Source organism: Polistes canadensis, unplaced genomic scaffold (genome assembly GCF_001313835.1).
Source record: "Polistes canadensis isolate GaletaPanama2010 unplaced genomic scaffold, ASM131383v1 scaffold_209, whole genome shotgun sequence".
NCBI classification, from domain to species: Eukaryota; Metazoa; Arthropoda; class Insecta; order Hymenoptera; family Vespidae; genus Polistes; species Polistes canadensis.
The window spans coordinates 199,228-224,349 of NW_014569756.1; the positions used below are offsets into that span (position 1 = coordinate 199,228).

Here is a 25,122-nt window from a genome sequence, read left to right on the forward strand (position 1 = left end):
AGAGAGAGAGAGAGAGAGAGAGAGAGAGAGAGAGAGAGAGAGAGAGAGAGAGAGAGAGAGAAAGAAAGAAGGGGAGTGAGTTTAGGATCTTTGAAAATGGTTTTCACTTGGAAGGATGCCTCGTGCAAGATAATTGGAATAACATCATGTCTGGAAATTTGATTGATTAAATTCAACGAAAAATGACGTTATTCTGTAATTGTCTTTCATATTTTTCTTTTTCCCGAACATAAATTCCAATGTATTAGTATCGACGTTTAAAAAAAAAATAGTTTTTGAAGTGGTTATTCTTTTTTGGCGAGTATTCGAGCGATTTAGTGATCATTTTCTAACGAGAAAGAAGATAAGTTCCTGTTCACCACCACGAGGACGAGGGCGAGGGCGACTATCAGTGACCTCTGGCGATAAAACGATCATGACTGTTTGGAAAAGAGGGTTGAACGCGTGTATGCTGAAACATTAGCGTGAATCGGTCTCTCTCTCTCTTTCTCTCTCTCTTTCTCGTTCTCTTTCTCTATCTTTTTCTTTCTTGATTATACGATCCGGTTCGATGGTAAAAAATCAACGGAGCTCACCCTTCTTCGCTTTGGTCATTTATTGAGACCACCGGTCTGTCCGACCTCACCGAACAGCAAAACCTCCTCGTTCTTCCCTCTGACCCTCTTACGCCCTCTGATTCTTGTCGGTCGATAGACCCGACTCACAACGTACCTTCTCCATTCTCTCTCTCTCTCTCTCTCTCTCTCTTTTTCATTACCTCTTTTCTCTCGCCCCTCTCTTTCTCTTTCTCACTGTTTAACATGCTCTTTCTTTCCTTCTATCTTTTTCTTTATTTGTGTCATGATTTCGAGTTCTTCGAAATATGTTTGCTTAAGTATTAACTTTCATTGGCGTCAATGAAATCGCCATTTCGTGTGTACAGGCTTGGCCAAAAGGTTAGATATATAATTTACACGTTAACAGCTTGTTTGCATCCAGAACGATTATGTATGTACTTACCTACTTCATTCAAAGATACTTACCTATAACCCAAACAAATTTAGAACTGGCAATCGAAAACTTTCGACATTAATGAAATTAAACTGTCTCGGGTTTACCTTACTCTCCTCGTTTCGCGATAAATTCGAAAAAATCATCACTCAAATACAATCTCATCTCAATCTAGTTCAGTTTAGTTTGACCTTATTCTTCCTCCGTTGTTAATCATTTAATCGTAGCTACAAAACGTCGTCGGTTCCGAACGAAAATATTATAAAATTGACGGTCGTGAGATTAACTACGATATAAGAGAGAAAAATTAAGTTCATGATAGCTTGATCCATTATAAACGGGTAACGTTTTATCCTCACAATGATCAATTCTACGTGGGAGCCAGGAAACAAGAGTTTCCTGTACTTGTTCAAGAATCCGAGATATCTCGAATGAATTTCTTTGATCGTCCCGCGAATTTCATTTAACCGACTGGTCAACCCACGTTTTTCTTTCGTTACTCTAACGTAAAGGTCTATATCTTGGATAAAGAACGAAAAGTTCAGGGTGATTGGTGGGCTGTCGTCATCATCTACGTCGCCATTGTCGTTGTCGTCATCGTCGTCATTGTCGTGTGGTCGTTGTCGTTGCGACATAGGGTTGCTTTCGTCGTTAAGGGGAATGGACGAGTTGGCGACATCGTGTCTACTCGTCCGTTCTTACCTTGACGATTCCTTGTGTCTCAGGGTGACGACCCCAATGGGGAGCTTTTCTCCCCTTTTCTACTTCGACTCTATTATTTATGTGGGAAAAAGAAACCGCGAATAGAACGAAAAAGAACATAGAACAAAACTTATCGAGGGAGTTAGTTAGCCGCACCGTTTAAAAATGAATCGTTCGATATTACGAAGGGTGTATCCCTTTAAAATAAACCTTTTAGTAGTAACCCTCTTCGTTAACATGACAATCGAATTGCTTGTTTCCTGTGTCTCTGTTACAACGTTAAAACCCGAAACGTATATCGTTTTCTCTTGGCTTGATCTTTTTTGTTTTCATGGCCCATCCTTTTCTTTTTGCTCTTCTATTTCTCTTTCACGTTTTGTTGCAAGTGTTTAAGTTTATCCTTAAATAATGTTCAAAGTTTCTCGTCATTTATGATTTAACCATCAGTTAATCAAGTACATCTATTACTATCGCAAAACTTTGAAAATTTTTCTATTAATATCAAATATAAACTCTCAAGAGAGAGAGAGAGAGAGTACTTTCAATTACTTTTTCATACAAATAATTTTCTTTTGGTATATAAATAATGCATTAATGTATTCAACAAATATATTTCATTTTTTCATATTCAAATTTTCAAAAAAAAAAGAAATGTACGTAAGTACATACACATTTACATACGTACATACGTACCGATACGAGTAACAATAAAAATATTGACTTCATTAATTCTTTAATCGATTCAATTGTTAGATTATCGTAAGGTAAAAAAATGGCAAAGAAAAGATAGAGAGAGAGAGAGAGAGAGAGAGATTCATGAAATCTCTACACGATGTTCGTCGATAGTTAAAGCTTTTTAAGAAAAAACGAGATTATGGAAAAGAGAAAATACATCCAATATCTTCTCTATCATATTCGTAGATGAAAAAGGAGACCGATCGCATCCCGGTGAACTTCGCGAGGATCTAGTTCGTGTGAATGGCACTAAGTCGAGGAAAAAGGACGACGAGACACGACAAACAATTCTAAATCCAGCCACGTGATATAATCCTATCTTCGTCCTTCCTTTTAATCTTTCACTATCCTCCCTTTTTCCATGTCTTTCTCTCCCTTTTAATATTTGTTTCTATCACTCTCACAGTCTTTCCAGTTTCTCCCTTGAACTGTGCTTCACTGAACATTAGTGATCAAACAAGAGGATAGATAGTAGATTCTTCGAAAAGAAATACGAGAATAGAATAAAAATAAAAAGAAAATTCAATTGAAATAATCATAGTATTAAAATCTTACCGATAAACGGCAAAATAAGTGTTATTATCAACATTCGAGATAGAGAAAGCAAAGGATGGCGATAAAGGGTCGCGAAATTAAAAGAGAGAGACGACGTGGCTTTGAATTCTTTTACCTTCCTCGTCTCGATGTTGGCAATTACGTGCGAAGCAAGACGACAGTAAGATCTTATTGCAAGTTTGTCCGATCGATCGAGACCGGCACCAACGAAATCGGCTACAACGGCGGCACCAGAAACGGCGGAATCAACGATAGCAACGGCTTCAACTGCGCTTATACCTCTTCGATCAGTGGTATTATCAAAGACAACAAAAATAACGAAAACAACAACAGCAACAACAACAACAACATCAACATCAACAACTTCTATTTCTTCTGCGGAAGCGGTTACACCAACTGAGAGAGATCAACGGACTAGATTCCTCGTATGCTCTCTCTTTGCCTCTATTCCTCGCACGATTCGTGACAAACGTAAGTCCCTACATCACCCTTTTCTTCCTCTATCTCTATTTTTATCCATCTATCCTTATTTCTGATATGTATATATTTTATTATGAAAGACCGAAATTGAAGAATGTCAAGATTCACATGGCTAAATGTCAACGCATACCAAATACATCGGTGAAAGATTGAATATTTGGGTTTATTCTTATGCATTAATATTGCGGACATACACCACAAGCGACCATGTGAATCTTGACATTCTCCAATTTCTGTGTTTCACGGTGGTAACACATATACTCTCATTTTGAAACTTTTCAATCCTTTTATCCTAGCTATTTCTTTATTTCTTTGACTCGATCATTTATCTTGATTTAAACTGTCGATTTTATACCACCCAAGAGATTCTAATATCTTAAAGTTCCCCTTGGAGTAGGATTATTTTCTATCATAGAATTTTGTATTTTAGAAAATCCTGATATTAGGAAGCTCACTCGAGGAAGATTATTTTTTATCATCAAAATTTTATATCCCAGATAATCTTTGCGTCGAAAAGCTTACCCCACTGGTAGAAAGATTTTTCTTTTTATTTTACATTTCGTTAAATCCCTACAAATCTTTCGTTTCAATTTTTTCGTTTATACGTAATTTTTTTTTTTTGATTGAAATTAATATATATATATATCTTTCTTTTCTTTTGTTAGAATTCTCTCTCTTTCTCATTTTCATTTGAGCGGGTAAGTGTAAGTACGATATCCCTCCAGTTTCATAAGGCAGTGTTAATGCTCTTTAACGCGTCATCCTTCCGGTGACGTACAGCTGCTCGTTGCTCGTTGACCGAACACGACTGAACGGAAGTACGATGAGAAAGGAAATAGTGTTTCGTGACGTTCTCCATGTCGAATGACGTAAATGAAAAGAAAAAGGGGAAAGAAAAAGAAGAAGAAGAAAAATCAGACGGAGAAAGCGTGTGAGAGAGAGAGAGAGAGAGAGAGAGAGAGAGAGAGAGAGAAAGAAAAGTCTTATAAAACGAGTTCAAGTTTTCTTCACTACGTCAGATTTATGGCAAAAGAAACATCTCATATAAAACGAGTTCAAGTCATTTTTCTTGTCCTTCCTCTTCTATTTCTTTTCATCTCGAGCTAAGCAAATACTTTCTCCTTCAGATTTGTTTATGGATTATTAAAAGTAAATGAAAAAAAAAAAAAAGAAAAAAAATAAATAATAATAAAAATTAATCGTTTATATATTCTTTGAACTCATTTTTCAGAATCGTTCGTGTCGCTAAGTTACGTCAGAGTTTGCATACACGTTTGATGTGGTTGGCTGCAATTTTGCAGCTGACTCTCTTTCCGTCACGGCAGAAAATTTTCTCGACGATAATGTATAATTTAGGATCGACAGTCTGGTTTTAACAATTTTGATAACTCTCGAGAAATGTCAAGGGAGTCTTCAATGAAACTTGATAACGTTCGTTTGATGCCTTTTACGAAAGAAAAGATAAAAAAAAAATAAAAAACAATATAAAAAGAAAACCTAGAAAAGATGAACTAGTTTAAATAGATCTACTATCCCTGCGATAACGATTAAATTAATGTTTTTATTTATGTTACATCTTTGAAACGAAATACACGTGTTTTTGATAAATGAAATTTGGAAAATTTCAATATAAAAAAGAAAGAGATGTTAGTTGTATTTTTGAAAGAGATACATTGAAATTTTACGGATGACATTCAATCGCGAGTTATTTTCTTTAACGGTTACGTCAGAATTAAAAGAATTTTTGGTAGAAAATGATTAGTCATAGGTCGAGAGACTATTTTTACAAACGATGACTGCTCTAGCACGTAGTATCACTTTGTAAACTCATTCTCTTTCTCTTTTCCAAATAATTCTAATGCCGATGTTTCTTTTTTGAAATGCCGAAGGCTAGAATATCTGAGCCGAGCTGAGCCGATACAAAAGGTGGTAAGAGTTGACAAAGAGGCGTGATTATCGATCCGTCAAGTTAACAAGTACTACCGAACGATCTTATTTTCTGCTTTCGTTTCATTGCAATTCTATGGAGAAAAAAAAAAAAAGAAAAAAAAAGCTTCGTGTTCGGTCTTTGTTCAAAGTACGTGTCCAATTACATTGGACAATTTCTACAATTTTTTCCCCAATGAATTTCTCTCGCTCTTTCTCTCTCTTTTATTTAACAAATTTAACAAATAAATTCGAAAGAAAAAATATCGGGAAAAGAAATGAAAATTCATTGACACGTTCATGAGCCCTAATTCTTTGTCCTTTGCAGATGATGCAATATTAAAGTACATCTCTTTTGTTATTAATTATTACATATCTTTGTCTTCCGTCTAATAAAATCTAATTGGCCAAGAAGAGATTGGCTCTAATCATGTTACGAAAAGTCGATAATCAAGATAGGTTTCTCGATAGAAGCGATACACGCGGTACAGTTAAGAAACCTTAGGAAGGCCTTGACATATGTTCTCGTTTACTTATGTTAGCTCTTTCTTATGCTCGGGAACATTTAAATAGTACAAAATACGAGTTATCGACCATGTCCTAGACATTTCTTGTGGTACCTCATTAGAAGGGCGTGATTTTCAATACCATTTATTATCTACTTGGATCAACAAATACTATACGAATAAATCTATTTTATTTATGTCATTAACCCAAGTAATATGACCATTAAATAGATTTACTCTTTCGGCTTCTTTTTTTGTCAATTTTTCTAGAAACAATAGCCAAATATTATTTTATTGCTTGTAGTATCATCTTGTACAATTTGTTTGTTCTTTTTTCTAGGACTAATATTATATATATATTTGGTTTTTTATTTGCAGAAATACAGAGGACGAGTTTATCTCGCAGGATGGATTCGTGCGGGATCTACTTGTCTCAGCTACGAGCAATGCTCGTGAGAAATCTTCTGCTGAAGAAACGTGAAAAGCGGAAGACCACCGCGGTACGTTTATCATATAAATATATTTCATTCTATTTTTTGCTTTTTGTGAATTATTATTATTATTTTTATATTTATATATTTATTCTCTCCCGCCCCCTCCCCCAAGAAAATAGATGTTTCAAATTATATCGTAGATTTATTCGATTCTTCATACATTCTCAAATATTCATTTGCAAATATCGTTCCAATGGAAGAGTAATTAATTATAGGTACGAGGAAACATGAAATTATTCATGAATTTAATCAACGAAATATTTCTAATTCTTGGTATTGATAAACATGAATAAAACATAAGTTTGTAAAGTGTGGTTAGTAAAACTAAGCTTTGCTATTTTGATCAATGATTAAATGAATAGAGAGATCCGCTTATGCGTTTGCACTTGTTAATAGCTTATGCACGTGGATTAACTGTACGCATTGATACTAGTAAATACGATAATGACAAAGGAATGTTATAACATCCGATGAGACTATAACGTCATGTTGTATAATCAATCTACTTGAAAAAGTATCATGTGTTTCTTTTCAACGACGTTAAATTCGATACATATGTATCAACGACGAAACGTATAACGTATCCATCATTTAATACGGAGTAATAAACTAAAATGAAACAGATCTGGCAAAAAAAAAAAAAAGGAAAGAAAGATTTTTTTCCCCGACGAAAACTTCACGTTTAACGCACGCGATGTATCACTGTCCTTCTTCTTGTGATATATTGAGCAGAAAAGAATTTGAAAATCGTGTTAATTTTCGGTAGGGTTGTTTGGTCAGTGGCGCGTGTGTTTTGTGTGACACAATTTCATTTTCCTATGAAAAAAGAAATGGAACAGGAGGGGGGGGGGGTAAAGTAATAGGTAAAAAGATGGGTAACGATTTGGCAAACGTTATCGAATAATCGAATGATTGTTCAACGAATGAATCGTTTAAATTTTGACGAAAATAACGAGTCATTTGGTTTATGTCTATTTAGGATTTCTTTTATTTTATCGATTATATGGATGAATATTAGGACAAATAGAATCAATAATTATTCTCGTCTGTATATCAAAGCTTTTTCAATATCACCAACATTGATCGACTGTGTAGTTCGGCGTGTAGTTTATTCGTTTAAGATACGTACATTTATACTTTACTCTCCCACGTTGATCACTCTCGGTAGGATCCTGTTTGGAAATACAAATATTCATATATGTATACACGTTTTTACACACACACACACACAGCAGCAGCAGATATATGTATATATGTTGCACGTATACACAAATTGTAGAAACACAGCGTGCTCTTGTTCCGGCGATTAAAGCGTCAGCTCGAAATTGGAACTTGAAATAAAATAAATGTTCAGGCGAGGGGGGGGGGATAAGCAGGAAAAATCAATGATATTTCACGGATTATTTTTAACGGGAGAATCATCATCATCAGCGAGGATTGTTCACGAATCAAAAATGTTGAAAAAAGAGGTAATGAAAATCTATAATGAAGAGATGAAAGCATGAAACAGAGAGAGAAAGAGAGAGAGAAAAAAGAATGACCGTGTTGGTTCGTGCCACGTCAAATTTTCTGCTTAGGAAATTCGCGAGGAGTACGAAAATAGAGGAACATCGAAGATCGATGGTAGAGCCTGGATATACTTACGATACCATGTATAAAGAAAAAGATCGATTGAAATTTTACATGCACCCTGTATTAACTTTGACTTGTTGAGAATAATTAATGAAAGTATTGTATTAAACTATGACGAAATAAACCAATATTTTTGTATTTCTTGTTAAAGAAAGAAAAATTCGTTCTACTTGAAAGCCTTTAACACAGTTATTCTCTTATCTTTCTCTTTCTGATCACGAATATTCTCTAACGATCGATATTGACGAAGAATGGAAAATGGATAAGTATAAGAATAATAATAACAATAATAATAATAATAAAAAAAATAATAATAATAAGAAGAAGAAGAAGAAGAAATAAGGAAAAAGAATAAAGGAATATGCGTTAGGAGTGCCAAAGGATTTGTCCGCAATAGGAAGTGAAGTCTCTCTCACTATGTGAGTTTGGAACAAGCGGTAAAAAGAAATAAAAAGTTTTAGATAGGTTTGTTCTATGGCGACGAAACGACTGCGTTTCACGGTTAGCCGCAGTAGCCAAGTACGAAACGACGGCGTGCTGCCAGTCGCAGCAGTGCGCTGCCATTTTTGCGTGCGTACCGTGCCAACTGGGCCAAGGGTCGAAGAGGAGAAGAAGAAGAAGAAGAAGAAGAGAAGAATCGTTTATTGCTGCTCTGCTGTTAGTACTAGCAGTACTACTACTAGTAATAGTAGTAGTAGCAGTAATAGTGGATGGTAAAAGGGTAGATGGATTTAAAGTAAAGCTTCCATTTTCAAATTTTTCCTTTTGCTTTTATTTTTCTTCCATTTTTATCTTCTTCTTCTTCTTCCTTTTTCCATTTTATTTTTCGTCCTAAGTTAGATTTTATTTTTCTAGATCAACCATGACACAATAGAAGGGAATAGAAAAAAACAGGGCAGATATTATATTTTGGCTCGAACAACGCATGATCGATAATATTCTCTTTCTATCTTACAACGATATTATCGAAAAAAAAAAAGAAAAAAAGAAAGTATATAAAACTGTATCGATGCTAATACGAGTTCGAATATATAAATAACGTTAAGAATTTTATTAACTTTCTTCTAGGTCGTTAGAAAATTTTGTATTCGATAAAACAAATATCGTTGATCGTTAAATTCTTTTCGCAATCATTTTAATACGCGTTCCAATTCCTTTTAAAATATTCGACGATGATTTAAGGATCGAGTTAACGAGCTTATCCGTAATAACGCGCATTAAATAACAACCGAGGAAAGTAAAATAGAGATAAAGTGAAAAGGGGGAGGGAGAGAGAGAGAGAGAGAGAGAGAGAGGAAGAGATCGTGTGCCAATTCAATTTCAATATCTACATATATACCAATGATATAGCTATTGCTATTCTCTCGAAAGTTATTGATAACATCGAAAGCTTTCCATTGCTCTCTCTCTCTCTCTCCCTCTCTCTCGTATTTGGAGAAATTATCTTCGACGTAGGAAAAAAAAAACCCGAGGTGTTGATTTTTTCAAACGTCACCTTTTACTACAGTACCTCGATCCCCCATCCCATCCCATCCCACCCATCCCCTTTCCACCGTAGATATGATATTGCTTTCCATCTTCGTTCCTAAGACATTTTTACGCGTGCTCGATTCTTTTATTTTCTTTCGAGAGAAGACGTAGGCGTCGTGCATTTGATGGATCGCCAAGTGATCCTTCCTTCGATCTATTTTTTTCTCCCTCTCTCTCTTCTGTTATTTTTGTCATTTCTTTTTTTTTTCTTTCCCTTTCGAAAGAATAGAAGAGAAAGATTTATTGGGATGATCAAGGAGGACAGCAAACCCATGGAAAAAAGATCACTTCTTTTTTGAATTCCTTAGCTTATTTTCCATATTCCTGAAAATGCTAGGATCTAGTAGATTGGTAGGACCATTGTTCCATAGATTAGTAGAAATTGTCTCGGTTGGTTCGACTGTGTTTGGCAAAAGATGAGGCCCGACCAAGAAATAGACTTGCTCGACCCAAGTTGGCAAAGGTAAACCAACGACGCAGCATTGCCAAACAGGCAAACCAAGATGGACCAACATCATACGAAAGTATTTGGTAAAATTGTCGGCCAGATGATACCATCTATCGGTAGTTTCCTGATGTAGCCAAATTTCGGGTGACTTTTGTTCAACTTTGCTTGGATATGCCAAGTACACTTTAGCGTCTATTGTTGTAGGAAAGCATCTAACTATCTCGAAGAGTTTCGAACCACGTGGATTAGTCGTGGTAATCTTCGAAGTACCAGGAACAACGTTCTCTGTACTTCCTACGAATATCTCGACTTCCGGTTCGATGTCGGTTCCTCTTTCACCCGAGACCAGACTCGTCATCGACGTCGTTGTGGTTGTCGTCGTTGTCGTTGTCGTTGCCGTTGTCGTTACACTTTGTTGTTGTCGATCCTTCCCAACACCGAGGTAACGTTTTAGAGACGACAGCTTGCCTATCTCCATTCGCCCTACCGGAAATTCTTCGCCTGTATACGAATGAGTGACTCGCTAATTCGATATCCCTCTTATCTCAAACAAGCAACAACTCGATGCTATTGATAATAGACAATTGACGCATACGATGTCCTTGAAAAATATATTCTTTAATACAATAATTAACATAAAAAAGCAATAGAAAGAAATGGGAAAGAAATAGAGAAAAGAAATATGTCAAATGAAAATAGTTGAAATGATCGAGTCTTTATCATAAGTATAAACGTCAAGTGGAAGATGCGTGATTGTTTCGAAGAAATATTTTACAACGAGACAGATATCTCATACGAGAATAGAAGAAAGAAAAAAAAAATATCCAAATACACATACCCGCTATCTCGAGATTCCACTGTAGTAGAAAACCATCGATCGAAGCATAGAAATTCTTTACGTCTTCTGGCAGCACGCAGCCGTGTCGTTGCTCCCAATTCGCAATGGCGTTTCGTTCGCAACCGTTACGCCTGTCTACGCGAACATTTTTAACGCATGGCAAATTGTCGAGTATCTTGACGACACCTAATGTTAAATTTTCGTAAAAGGAATCTTCGGGAACGGCGTCGACGAAAAATGACATCGTTTCACTGCGTTCGCGCGAATCCATCTTTGATTTTCTATTGTAAAACTGCGCCAGTTTTCTTTCCGACAGGATAACCGAGGTAGACGAAGAAGCTGGCTGGCTACTCGAAAATATCGCTTTCGTTTAACTTGTTTATCGTCATGGCAACAGTATAACAAAGCCGAACACACGGTGCTTTCCTATTCACCCTCGAAGTACGCTCAACACGAGCGTATCGAACACGGCTTGGTTCCTGTGCATACGATTCTCATCAAACAGATACATATGTCCATACGAGGGGAAGATATTTTTTCAAGGAACAAGGAGGGTTCGAATCATACGAGGAAACCTCACCCTTATGAAAAGAGAAAAAAAATACATGAAAAACAAATTAACCCATGTGTTTCACTTTTACATACGAATTACGTTACTCGTAACATATGATTTTCAGTCACCCTTCATTATCTTCCATCATCATTGGTGGGACGAACTTGAAGGGGATCGTAAGGATTAGTCATAAAAACCTTTCATTGTTCCCAGCAAAATGTGGGAGTTTTGAACGAACTCTTACGCTCCGACTATTTCATTTTATTTTATTTTCTATCATTAATGTGTTCGTTGATGCTGCTAATATGTTTCTCTTATGACGTTAAATAATTACTCTGGAACAAGCCGAGAATGTAATAAAATGATATTTACGAGATCTTTTATCCATGCAATGAATTACCATTTTATTTTTATTTTTGTTATTATTGTAGGAGATCTTCCTGCCTCTTTACACTCTAGGAATTCTAATAGTGATAAAGGTGTTGATACCTAATCCAAATTATCCTGCAATGACGACGAGAAGGCATGAAGAAAATATATTCGAGTTATTCAATGGTTATAAGAACAATACGATAGCTGTGGTACCTAATTCGACAGAAACTATCGTAAGTTTTCATTAGATACGTATAAACATATACATGTATCTCGTAAAACCAATTCAAATTTGTTGATAGCATCGATTCGTCTTCTAGGCATTCTTAAATTCGATGAACACGCTATGGTTGTCTATGTGGGATTACCCTGGGAAATTACCTTTGAATTTCATGATATTCGATACGAAAGATGATCTACAGGCAGCTTATTGGAGAGATCCATACAGTATACCTCTGGCTGTGATCTTCGAGGACTCTCAACCGATCACTCAACGTCTTCTGTAAGACTGTATTTACATGTATACACATTATACATATACTACCAGCCAAAAGTTTCGAATAACTACATAAATTTAAAGAAATATTATATTCGTAAAAAAAAATAAATGCCTTTTGAATAACCGAAGCAGATTTATGAGTCAACGAAAACTTATTAGTAGTATGTTTTACATTTTTTGACCAAATAATGAATATTTCTCTTCTTTGAATTGTTTTTTTCGTTAAATAAATATTGTCCTTATTTTTAACGACAACCGGACATATTCCCAGACGAGGAAGTATTTTTAGGTAAGGTTTTTATTATGGGCTGCAACCTAGGGCCTCATTCGCGTGTTAAAAAAGAAAATAAAAACAATTTAAATCAAGAATTAAATAAAAAACTAAGAGTAAATCTCCAAAGTTAACGGTCTTCCTCTGATTCTGGGCATATTGGACATTTCAGAAATCAGCAAGTAATGTCGAACCTTTTGGCTGTGGATAGATTGCTATTTCAAAGTGGAATGTATTAAATTGCTACTTTGATACAGTTGATTATCTGCATACACGAAATGCTACTCTTTTTCTTCCTTTCTTTTTTTTTAATATCTAATCCAAATTGAAGGGTGATTAGGAATAAGTGACTACTTGTACTTTTTAGATACGAGATTAGAACAAATCCTTCGTATACATCGCCTCCTTCGCCTACTGAACTCTATTCCGCTCCGGTTACTTGCCGGAAGGATACCAGCCATTGGATGGGTGACGTTCTGTCGATAGAAACTGGCGGATCATGTCCCGTGATTAACTACTTGCATTCTGGCTTCCTAGCTTTACAAATGCTAATGGATATTACGAAGATAAGGGTACGCCAGTTACTTATAGTCTTGGATTATATTGCTTACTTTTTGCACTCCCTCTTCTTCTCTCTTACGAAATAGATCTTCTAATGTATTACTTCCTTCTTTACTACAGTTTGACACGCAAAACATCGACGTAACCATTCCAAATATAACATTAGAAATGTTTCCGAAAGAAGCGTTTACCGCTGGTAAGTTAACTCTCTCTCTCTCTCTCTCTCTCTCTCTTTCTCTCTCTCTCTTTCTCTCTCTCTTTCTCTCTTTCTTTTTCAAAGCTTATTTATTTTCCTTAAAGAAATGATGATGGAATAATGTTTTTTCTTAATGCAACATTATAATACATTTTTTAGATTGGATGCTAGCTTTTAGAGTGGTTATTCCTTTGTACATGGTCTTAGCACTTTCACAGTTCATTACTTATCTCTTGATATTAATTGTCGGTGAAAAAGAGAATAAGATTAAAGAAGGAATGAAAATTATGGGTCTTAAGGACTCTGTATTTTGGTAAGTGAATATATTGTATATATAAATGATGATGAAATTAATAAATTCTAATGTATGCATTAAATACATTTAATATTGATAAATCGTCTGTTGTGCTTTAGGATATCCTGGTTCATTATCTACAGCATCTTCGTATTGTTACTTTCTGCAGTCGCGGTTATATTACTCTTCACTCTACAAATGTTTCAGCATACGCACTTTTTACCGATATTTCTCCTTGTAGTACTTTATAGTTTTTCCGTCATCATGTTTGCCTTCATGATAACACCGTTCTTTGACAAATCTCGAGTAAGTATTTACGTTAGGATCAATTAAATAGGTGATCTGCGATCGATTTGAATGTAACATTATTAGCCAAACATTTCGGATTTCAAAGCGAACATCTCATACTCGTATCTTGTTTTAGACTGCCGGTGTTCTTGGAAACTTTGCAGTAACGATACTAAGTTTGATGTACTTCATTCAAGTATTCGTAGATGATTCTAGCTCGATCTCATTTTGGTTGGTATCACTTATAAGTCCCACGGGTGTTGCATTGGCCATGGACAAGGCAAGTTTTTTTTGTAAACGTTTAAGCAACAATTAAATCTCTTCGTATCGATAAATTATTTATTTTTTATTAATTACGAGTTATTTATTAGGCCTTGGTCCTGGATTTACTAGGAGAAGGAGTCAATTTCGATAATCTCTGGTCCGGTCCTGGTATGCCTTTCGGGGGAAGTCTCATTATGATGACTTTAGACATATTCTTATATGCTTCCATAGCATATTACTTGGACTCGGTTATTCCAAGTATGTTTAAGGAATAATGTATTTCTTTTCTGATGATTTATTCAATGATAATTGAAAAAAAAAACGATTATCCTTAATGACATTTTGATTAATAGGCGAATACGGCACGAAAAGACACCCGTGGTTCTGTTTCACGCCCGGATTTTGGTGCCAACGTAAAGTTCAAAGGGTACCATCGTCTAACGGGGAATCTAATTCGTTTATACCCGGGGAAGAAACAAGTCGAGACGTTGAACCGGTTGTTCGTGAGATGAAAGGAAGGGAAGCGATTAGAATCGTAGATTTATTTAAATCTTATCAGAAATGTCGTAAGCCTGAAATTAAAGCAGTCAATGGTATCAATTTAACAATTTATGAGGGACAAATAACAGCAATACTAGGACACAATGGTGCCGGTAAAACCACGTTGTTTAATATACTCACGGGATTGACATCGCCAACAGCCGGTACAGCTTTGATTTTTGGATATGACGTACGAGATTCGAACGATATGCAGGTGATTAGAAGTATGACAGGTGTATGTCCTCAGCATGACATTCTGTTTGATCTTTTAACACCTAGAGAACATCTCGAATTTTTTGCTGCTGTACGTTGCATTCCAAAATCGATGATCGAATACGAGGTATGACAATATTTAAAGCTTGTAAATAATTTGTTTCTTATTTTTGTTTTTTTTTCTTTTTTATATATATTACAGTTGCAGTTCATCTTCCATTCTTTTTCTATTTTTAACTATCATATAAAACGTTCAATAATTATGTGTCGAATATTACAGGTAAAGAAAACGTTAAAAGATATCGATTTGGTTGAAAAAGCAGATACTTTTGCAAAATACTTAAGCGGTGGTCAGAAGAGAAAGCTCTCAGTAGGTATCGCCATTATCGGTGACCCTAAGATCATTATCCTTGATGAGCCCACAGCTGGAGTGGATCCATACTCAAGAAGACAAATGTGGTCTTTCTTGCAATCCAGAAGGCATGGTAAAGTCATTCTTTTAACGACTCATTTTATGGATGAAGCAGACATATTAGCTGACAGGAAAGCAGTTATAAGTAAAGGAAGATTGAGATGTTGCGGTAGTTCATTGTTCTTAAAAAACAAGTTTGGCATCGGTTATCATTTAACGTGAGTACCAAATATAATATAAAATACGCGTGTGTATACCTAAAAATAGAAACAAAAAAAAGAAACAAAATTAATCTTATGATTTAATTTATATTCTATAATTATTTATATTATAAAATAACTCATAAGATAAATTTGTGTTTTTCTTGTAATTTTTTAACTCGATTTATTGCCATAATTACCGGCACATATGTTACTTTTTGTTAATAATTTTTGGTTGATTTATCATTCCAGTCTTGTACTCGAAGGCAACGCAAGGGAACATGCGATAGCGCGATTAGTATCGTCTCACGTAACGAAAGCCGAAAAAGCAAGACGTCATGGTCGTGAATTGAGCTTCATCTTGCCTCATAATTCAGTGGAAAATTTCGCCTCACTTTTTTCGGCTATCGAGCACGAAATCAAAACGAGATCGAGTAGGTTGGGTATCAGTAGTTATGGAGTATCTATGACGACCCTGGAAGAAGTATTTTTACATCTGGAAAAAGACGAGGAAACGGAGTGTACCATGGATAATCTGTCTAAGAAAATGGTTCGTAATCGTGCACTTAGTAGATCGTTGTCCTTGCAGTCGAAAAGTACATCGTACCAGAGTTTACAGAACGAAGGTGTTATCGTTCAAAATGATGGTCAAGCAAAAGGTAATTGAATGTTTATATTTGTTAAATGGAAAATTAATTCATTAATTAATTCGTTAATTAAATATTTTGTTTACAATTATGTTGTATTACAGGAGCAGGTGATCTACCAGATGGAATTCACAATGATAGGAATCCTCCTGTTCTCGGCCTTGGCTTAGACCCCATCAAAATTCGGCCTAACTTCCTTCAAATTCTTTACGCCATGCTTCGCCTAAGGATACTCAGGCTGTTTAGAAACATTCAACTACTTTACTTCACCATCATTGCTCCTCTTGCTCTCATAATCCTCGGTCTCTACATAAACAGTATTCAAACGGTCGAAATTAAGATGCAATCTCTTGAACTTAATAGTGGTACGCTTATCTAACTTCTTACATATAATATATTATTTCAAGTATCATCGAAATATCTATTAACATTTAAGATATTTGTTCTCTCTCTCTTTTTCTGTACATTTTTTAGAAACCTACGGCAATAAGACGAAAATCTTATATGTGAATAATACCAAAGTTGACATAACGCCTTTGATGGATGGTATAAATCAAGATGTTAAGCACGTCGATGAATACGATGGAAATTTCGTTAGTTTGTTAAAAAACGCACCACACATGGCAGCATTTAATATCAATGAATACAACTTCCCTAAAATGAATTTAACGATCGTATATAACGATACTATGCAACATTCTTTGCCCATCTTAGTGAATGTACTGTTAAATACTTATTATAGGTATGTATATTATTCCTCGTTCTTAAAAAAAAAAAAGAGATTCCAAATTGCAATAATTATTGCAATAATTTCGTTACAAACAGATTGGTAGCTGGAAAGGACGATGTTCCTCCAATTGAAGTAAAGACTCATCCGTTTCAACAGACATCACAGCCACAAGAATTTAATGTAGGCATTGCCAGTTCAGCATTATTTATTGGAATGGATTTTGTTTTATTACCGATCACGTTAGCAGTTGATATGGTTTACGATCGAGAAGTAAGGATCATTTTATTGAAAATATTATTTCATTTTCCAAAACGCAACGAGATTATATAAATATATATACCTATATAATTTGATTTTTAGATAAAAGCAAAGAATCAATTGCGCGTCAATGGTCTGTCATTTCCAATGTACTTCCTTTCCTATTTCATTGTCCTCGTCGGCCTGATGACATTTATTTGTTTATGCATCGTCGGCATTATATTTCTTTTCGACGTGCCTTCGCTTCAAGAACCACCAGCACTCATCACCCTTGGTGCCCTTTTGATGTTATACTGCCCTTCGTCCATTCTTTTCTCGACATGTTGGAGTTATATCTTTGATAAGATGGACTCTGCACAAAGTATTTTACCCAATATTGCAACATTCCTTGGACTTATACCGTTTCTGCTTGTCGTCATACTAGACATGCTAGGCGTCGGTAAATAACATATATTATTAATAATAAAAAAATAATATAATAATAATAAAATATAATATAAATACATATAAATATAATATTAATATTTATTTAACCAATATAAAATATAATAATTTGTTTAAGGTGGTACAGCAGCGTTCGCTTTGCATGTGGTTTTTTCTCTGTTAAATACCATGTACGTGCCCTTCGCAGCGGTGTACTATGTAGATCGCGTCCATTTAATGTGCTCCATCAATGCTGCTTGCCATCATTTAACGATGTCAGACTATCTTACTACAGAGATCATTTTAATGGCCGTTGGTGTACTCTTACATTGTCCATTATGGTTCTTTGTGTTGCTATTATTGGACATCAAGAAAAGCGGTGGAAACGTTAGCGATCTCTTCAAACACTTCCTGGTTAGAAGATTTTTTCTATTTTTCTTTTTTTTTTTCGTCATTACGTAAGTATATATATGCATACAAATAAATGTATAACTTGTGTGGTATGTTTGTATAGAGAAATGGTGGTTCTATCGGCGAGGAGATCATGGAAAATTCCGATATAGGCGATCACGAAGATTCTGACGTCAAAAATGAAAGACAGAGAGTGTTCAATCTTATTACGTCACCTTCCGCTCAACAACCACCAGTGGTACTTGTCCAGGTAAAATTATTTTCTACTGAAAATGATGAACATGTTAAATATGATATGAGCATGATATTGATCACATGATTATTAAACACGTTAGAATCTACGAAAAGAATATCGCCAACGAGAAGCAGTTTCTTGTAGCTGTTGTACCAAACGGGAGGAAGAAACAACACCGCAAATGCAACAAAAAGTCGCCGTACGAAATCTATCATTGGCCGTTGAACCGGGCGAAGTATTCGGACTGTTGGGTCATAACGGTGCCGGTAAAACTACTACGATGAAGATCATTATTGCAGAGGAAGCAGCGACACGTGGTAGAGTACAAATTGGTGGAAGCAATATTCACTCTCACATTGAAGAAGCATTCAGACAAATGGGATATTGTCCTCAACACGATGCCCAATGGAAGAACATTACGGTACGAGAACATTTGGAATGCTACGCAGCCATTCGTGGTGTACCTTGGGGAGAGATTAATAGGTAATTTTAAAATAACTTTTATCCTGTGTGTTTATAATAATAAATTTATAATCTTCTAAACTAACAATATTATTTCAGAATTGTTGATCTCTATCTATCCGGTCTTCAAATACATGAACATGCCGATAAACAAACTCAAGAATGCTCAGGTGGTACTAGAAGAAAACTCAGCTTTGCAATGGCAATGGTTGGAGGACCAAAGGTTGTTTTAATGGATGAGCCTAGTACGGGTATGGATCCTAGGTCAAAGAGATTCCTATGGGATACCATTCTTGCTAGTTTTCAGGTACCATCGAAACACTACGAGCCTTCACTCGGTTTTTCATATTTTTCTTTTTTTCTAATCTTCGTGAATTTCTACAATAGGGCGGTCGAGGAGCAATTCTTACAACTCACTCAATGGAAGAAGCAGATGCATTGTGTTCCAGAGTCGGTATAATGGTCAAAGGTGAACTGAGATGTATAGGTTCGACGCAACATCTTAAAAATCTTTACGGTGCTGGGTACACTTTAGAAATGAAACTATTGGGTGGCGATTGCACCCCGACTACGCCTTCCAGTGATAGATTATCTGCATTAAAAGAATTCGTTGCTGGTCTCTTTCCTGATGCAACTGTAGAAGAAAGCTTTGCAGATAGATTGGTTTTCGCCGTTCCTCAACACGCAGTGAACTCGCTGGCCGAGTGCTTTATGCAGTTGGAGAAGGGTGAGAGAGAGAGTATTTTTTTATCGAAAAAAAATTAATTAATTTTAAATACGCTTATGGAGCAAAAAAACTAAAAAGAATAACAATTATAAAATTTTTAATTGCAGCCAAGCAAGAGTTGGATATCGAAGAGTACAGTTTCAGTCAAACTACGCTGGAACAGGTGTTTCTTAAGTTCTCTCATTACGATGAGAGCAATAGTGGTGAATGACGATCTAGATATTCAGTGTGTTAGTATCCCATTTTTAATTATGAACTTGCTATACTTTCAAGATTGCTCAATAACGCGCGAGAGTATTCAAAGTCATTGTTTTTATCTCTGCGAGTGAAGAAAACCGAAACGAAAATGATATTAAAAAAGTCATCTACGTTGTAAGAAAAATAATACCATGACTGTCGGATAATGTTGCACTAAAAATGCGAGTACGAGCGATGTTAAAGAAATCAAAAAAATCATTTTCTTTCCATAAAAAAAAAGTTCAAAGTTTAATCATTTAAAAAATTAGAATAATCGCGTCTATCCTTTGTTAATGTATTATTATTATTATTATTATTATTAATTATCTAAACATTACACCACAATGATTCATTAAATGCACGACCTTTTTTCTCTATGAGGATTCAGTGACATACATTAAAATGCTTTTATCTAATAGGAAGGGGGTTGTATATTGTCCCAAATCTGCAATTGAATCTAGATGAAACGCGTATTCTTGTTAAATAAATCATTCAAAGGATATTGTATATACATTATCTTGAAATATGCTTTTATCAGTACTGTAAACCATGTAACACATAATTGCACAATTAAAGAAAAGCAACTATTTAATACGAAATTTTCGCAGTCGTAATATAAGCTAACACACATTAAATACATGCATTCATAAAATAAATACATAAATACATTAAGCAAGTATGGGTTCTAATTTTAGGGCTTCCTGAATAAAAGATTTTTGTAAAAGCGAATTCATTTGAGAATCTTAGAATATAAAAAGAAAAATAATAAACTAGTAATTTTGGGAGGGGTTTTGGTATCCATGATCTCGCCACCATGACTGTATGTCACTGTTAGGATCGTATATCAACTGATATAATACTGCGAATACTGCGAGTATATACAACAATTACTATCAATATTATAATGAAATCGTCTATTTCTCGTGCTCGTATTTTGGTGCATCGCAAATTAGACGTTTGCGTAAAAAATACTTCTGTATTATCTGCGCAGATAAGTAATCGAGGAATAATTAAGTGTTAATAATTAGCATCTTGTAAATATAGTCGCAAAAGGATAGTGTTCGAGCGTCGATTACAAAAAAAAATAAGAAAAAAAGAGAAGTTCCGTTTTCATTGATAACACGAACAAAAAATACCGATTTAATAATCTAAAGTATAATCTATACTGATTTTATCGTTTCGATATTATTTCACGCTCTCATTTTTTAAATACCAAAAGAAATACTCGCGCAGCGGTCTCGTAACAATATTGCATTGGAATTGGATCCTGTAATGTATTTAATGTTAGTCACAAAAATATGACGTAACGTTTATGATCATTAACAGAGAGGTAACGCAGATATCTCTCTTCTGCGTGTAATACATACATACACATACACACACACACATACATTCATACATACACACAAATTCATACGTACTTACATACATACAAACGTAACTACATATATATCAATTTATTTAATTTTAATGCGACAATTTGTTATCCGCAAACGTATGAGAAGAGCATTTTACCCCGATATAGAATCGAATAAATTTTAATCGATTTGAATACGATCGCGTATTCGTAAATAATTCAAGAAAAAATAAATAAATAAATAAAAATAATAAATAAATAGTCGAGAAACATCGACGAAAAACTTTTACGTAATATTATCGATTCAAGAGGAATGGTGGCATACATGCAACAAAAATAATAGGATCATAGTAATTATGTATCTATTAACGTTTCTTCTCCGTCTGTCTTATGGTCTTTTATCAAGCTTTTTTTGGATCACAAGTCAGAAGGATATGATAGGTCGTTATTTATTGCCTCTTTAGGATGTAAAACAATGATCATGATGATAATGAAGATAATGATGATGAAGATGAAGATGATGATGAAAATGACGAATTCATGGAAAAAAAAAGATTTTATAATTCCGTTTAGATTCATGAGACGTACATATATAGAAAAGGATCTCGCATGATCCAATTGAGTTGAGATATCGAAACGAATAGTTGGTTGATTTTCGGTTGGCAAAAATTTGAATTATTCTTGAGTACCGATTAGATCTAACATTCGTTCAATTAAGCATGAATGCTTTGAAAGTGTGATCAACGTATACTCTCGAAAATTCAATTTATTGCTATCCTTTTTATCGCCTACGAAACGTTATAAGGGTTGATAAGAAAATTGCTGCCGATAAAAATAAATATATATAAATATTTATATATATATTATATATATATGTGTGTTTATGTATATACAAGGTGGTTCGCTAAAATGACTGATTCTTTTTCTTTCTTTAAAAATATCATAGATTGATTCCGCGATTCTTTTATTATATGTAAAACAAGTGTCGCCTAGTTATACGGATCAAACAACGAACGTTATTTGAAAGTGAGTTTATCTAATGAAAAAATCCTTATCATTATTTGTATAAAATTACACCTTGCGTCGTTAGAGAAAATGTGAAAGGTTTATAATTAGTTCTTCATCTCTGATCCTTTCATCTTTTGAAAAATGATGAAACGTTGTTCGTTGATAGCAAGTGAACGGTCAGTGAACCATCCTGTATATTCTCAAGGGCTCCTTAATCGTAATACTGGATCCAAGATCTAATTACGAAGGTAAAGAGCAAAATAAGAAAGGGGGAATGTCTCAAAGATAAGAGAGAAAGAAAAAAAAGAAGAAGAAATATAAGAAAAAGAAAATTAGCCAAACGTTAGAAAAGATAATTACATGCTCTTTTGAGGCTTTTGAGAAAAGAAAAAAGTTAATAAAAAATAAAAATATAAAATAAAATAAAGGAGAGCTCTCGTTTGCAGAATCGCGCCCTATGTCTCTCTTAGATCTTAATGGTGTTGCGATCGCGACGGGAAAAATTCGAACGCGAGTTTCGGGCGTCGTTCGGAGGACTGAATGAAACATTTTTGTAGATGATATAATATATATATAAATATATACATACATAGCGTAGGTAGTTAATATTTGAATCTCGTCATAAAAAGAAGTATCGATTTTTGTAAATATGAACTCGTTATATAAGAGAGGGAGAATTCTTATTATAAATATATATATGAAATAGAAACTGCGTGCGTAAATTTACGTAAGTAATTATTACGTGCATTTATAAAAAGGGATTGGTGTACGCACAAATCTCGCTCTAGAAAATACGATATTAACATAAAATTTAGTCAATTATGAAATTACACGATTGAAAGAAAGGGTAAAGGAAAGAAAGAAAAAAAAAAAAAAGAAGAAGAAACAGAACAGCAGACAATTTTATGAGATTATATATAAATATATACCATTTTTTAAAACCGTTGTCACCGATTAAGGGAATACGCGACGATCTGTCTCGAGCATTCCTGATAATTTAAAATAAACAAATAAACAACAAACGAACAAAAAAAGGGGAAAAAATAATAATAATTAAAAAAAAATAGAAAAAGAAATAAATAAAAAATAAGAACAATAAGTTACTGCGTAATCCGATAGACATGCAGCAGCAGCAGCAACAGCAACGGCAGCAGCAGCAGCATAATCGCGTTTGCGGTCAAAGTGCTTCATTTTTTGACAATTATTTTGCGAATCCTGTTGTCGGATATATTTAGTAGCCGTGTGTAAATACATACATACTTTACATACATACATAAAATACATAAATACATACATAGATCTCTAATGTAATCGTCTGCACACGCTCGCGTAAATGCGCGTTAATTAAAAAAAAAACCCTCGCTTTTCTTATTATGGTCCGTTCGTTCTTACGTGGATTGTCCCGATCGATCCGACTTAAACTTTAATTAATTAATTCATTAATTATACAACAATGAAAAGACGATGGTAGTTTTATCGTAGACGATAGTCAAAGAGAAAAAAAAATAATAATTATAATAATAATAATAATAATAATAATAATAATAATAATAATATTAATAATAATAATAATAATAATAATAATATCCAAGTTGGACGATCGGTAAATCGTCTTTCTCATAGCATTATTTCGTTTTTTGGTAAGAATATTTCTTCTCGTGCATGCACGTATGTAAGCACCCACCCATACACGCGCGACTGACAAGATGGATACACACATACATACTTACATATATATATAAACAGACACACACAATGATCATACATACTTACATATACACCCCATAAGAAGGAAAATACATTTCGTTCTTTACTCACACGTTTAAATCGTGTAATATCTATGATATTCATTGATACGTGCCGAACACTTAACACCCGTCAAAACCGTAATTAACGTTACGGTATTACATATTTGTTGTATAAAGTGAATGTAATCAGTCGGTTAACGGAAGCTTTTTCACCAATAAAAATCAGTTAAACATAATGCTATAGCGTGGTTTTCTTCATTCACCCTATTTTCCTGTTCTTTGTGTAATGATTATTATATATATGTACATGTTTTAACATGTATAGTAAAATAATCAAATACATGAAGGATCTTGTTAGATGATTGATTATATTAAATGATTATATTACAAAAGTAATTGCAGGATTATATATGATAATTCACATAATTAATATAAATGCAACTTATAGTAATATTTACATATAAGTACGTTTACGCCTGTCACATAACAAATGTAAATGTACTTAATGTTTAGAGTTTAACATGCAGAGATTTCTTTTAAAGTCGATGGAGATACTAAATTACCTAAAATTGTTTACTTTCTTTCAATGTACGCAGAGTCTTAAAAAGTATGATAAAATGTGCAATCGTGTAACCGAGAAGAGCACCTGTTACACAAGGGATAGGCCATACTTGCCACGGTCTATCCCAATCTAATGGAATTACAATAGCACCTAACCATGTACCCAAAAGAGTAGTTTTCACTACTATTTTGGCAGCATCGATAAGTTCATTATGCTTTACTGTTTCTGTTCCTGTTAAAATGTTGACCGCTGTATCTACTCCTAAATGTAAACTAGCCGGAACAAATGTTAAACACGTTAATATTATAGTAAGCATGGTTGTTTCCTCGTGTTGACTAAAAACTGGTGCACCAAATATAACAATGATAAAATAATAAATGATAGACAATATAATACTTATGATAACAAACTTAAAACCTTCCTTGATATATTTGGTCCAAGATTTTTTAGCTTTCGAAGTCTTAGTTTCTATTTTGGTGATTAGTACCGGTTCTGTTTGTAACAACGAGAACATTACTTTGATCACCTCCGCAAACATCAATATCAATAATGTTGGAATAAAATTGTACGAGCCAACATTATATAAGCTGCCATTTATTTGTAATAAAGTTAATATTCCTGGAAAGTAAATGCAAGTGAATGAGGAATAAACGAACAATAGTTTTTGCGCCGCTTTTATTCCACCGATCATATTTCTATTTTTATAGTCTGTAACATAGAGATAAACAATATTTATAAATATATAAAACGATAAACAGAAAAATATTTATATAAATATGTGTATTTTTTAAAATGACATTAATTTGAGGTTAATTAA

The 25,122-nt window shown here is 34.3% G+C and overlaps 3 protein-coding genes across 8 annotated transcripts in view; 1 reads left to right on the forward strand and 2 right to left on the reverse strand.

Moving 5' to 3' along the window:
• Nucleotides 1-23,979, forward strand: part of LOC106789956 (ABC transporter A family member 1-like) — a 25,430-nt gene extending 1,451 nt beyond the window's left edge. Inside the window, exons 2-25 of one of the 6 annotated variants that reach the window (XM_014754542.1) lie at nt 2,614-3,453; nt 6,273-6,394; nt 11,821-11,994; nt 12,082-12,263; nt 12,899-13,103; nt 13,213-13,288; nt 13,448-13,601; nt 13,703-13,889; nt 14,008-14,151; nt 14,243-14,393; nt 14,489-15,015; nt 15,169-15,518; nt 15,753-16,050; nt 16,120-16,159; nt 16,252-16,512; nt 16,622-16,889; nt 16,973-17,147; nt 17,238-17,574; nt 17,698-17,972; nt 18,073-18,219; nt 18,305-18,687; nt 18,766-18,973; nt 19,054-19,393; nt 19,501-23,979. In XM_014754542.1, the coding sequence (XP_014610028.1) occupies nt 6,302-6,394; nt 11,821-11,994; nt 12,082-12,263; nt 12,899-13,103; nt 13,213-13,288; nt 13,448-13,601; nt 13,703-13,889; nt 14,008-14,151; nt 14,243-14,393; nt 14,489-15,015; nt 15,169-15,518; nt 15,753-16,050; nt 16,120-16,159; nt 16,252-16,512; nt 16,622-16,889; nt 16,973-17,147; nt 17,238-17,574; nt 17,698-17,972; nt 18,073-18,219; nt 18,305-18,687; nt 18,766-18,973; nt 19,054-19,393; nt 19,501-19,604 (5,079 nt within the window). In that variant the 5' untranslated portion in view covers nt 2,614-3,453; nt 6,273-6,301 and the 3' untranslated portion in view covers nt 19,605-23,979. The other 5 variants (XM_014754540.1, XM_014754539.1, XM_014754538.1 and 2 more) reach the window with 5 other exon arrangements.
• LOC106789960 (tubulin polyglutamylase complex subunit 2) lies at nt 9,017-11,809 on the reverse strand. Its single transcript, XM_014754545.1, has 2 exons — nt 10,837-11,809; nt 9,017-10,499 (listed from the first exon to the last, which is right to left on the reverse strand). The coding sequence occupies exons 1-2, from the start codon at nt 11,105-11,107 to the stop codon at nt 9,835-9,837; spliced, it is 936 nt and encodes a 311-aa protein (XP_014610031.1). The 5' UTR covers nt 11,108-11,809; the 3' UTR covers nt 9,017-9,834.
• Nucleotides 23,200-25,122, reverse strand: part of LOC106789959 (phosphatidylinositol-glycan biosynthesis class F protein) — a 2,147-nt gene continuing 224 nt past the window's right edge. The window contains exon 2 of the mRNA XM_014754544.1: nt 23,200-25,013. Within this exon, the coding sequence (XP_014610030.1) occupies nt 24,307-25,013 (707 nt within the window). The 3' untranslated portion in view covers nt 23,200-24,306. The remainder of the gene's footprint in view (nt 25,014-25,122) is intronic.

What these genes read in the sequence shown, in the direction of transcription:
- LOC106789960 (XM_014754545.1), bottom strand. Translation starts at nt 11,107, where the DNA reads ATGGATTCGCGCGAACGCAGTGAAACGATGTCATTTTTCGTCGACGCC. An exon ending in GTGGAATCTCGAGATAGCGG is followed by an intron (nt 10,500 to 10,836) that starts GTATGTGTATTT and finishes ATTCGTATACAG; the next exon opens with GCGAAGAATTTCCGGTAGGG.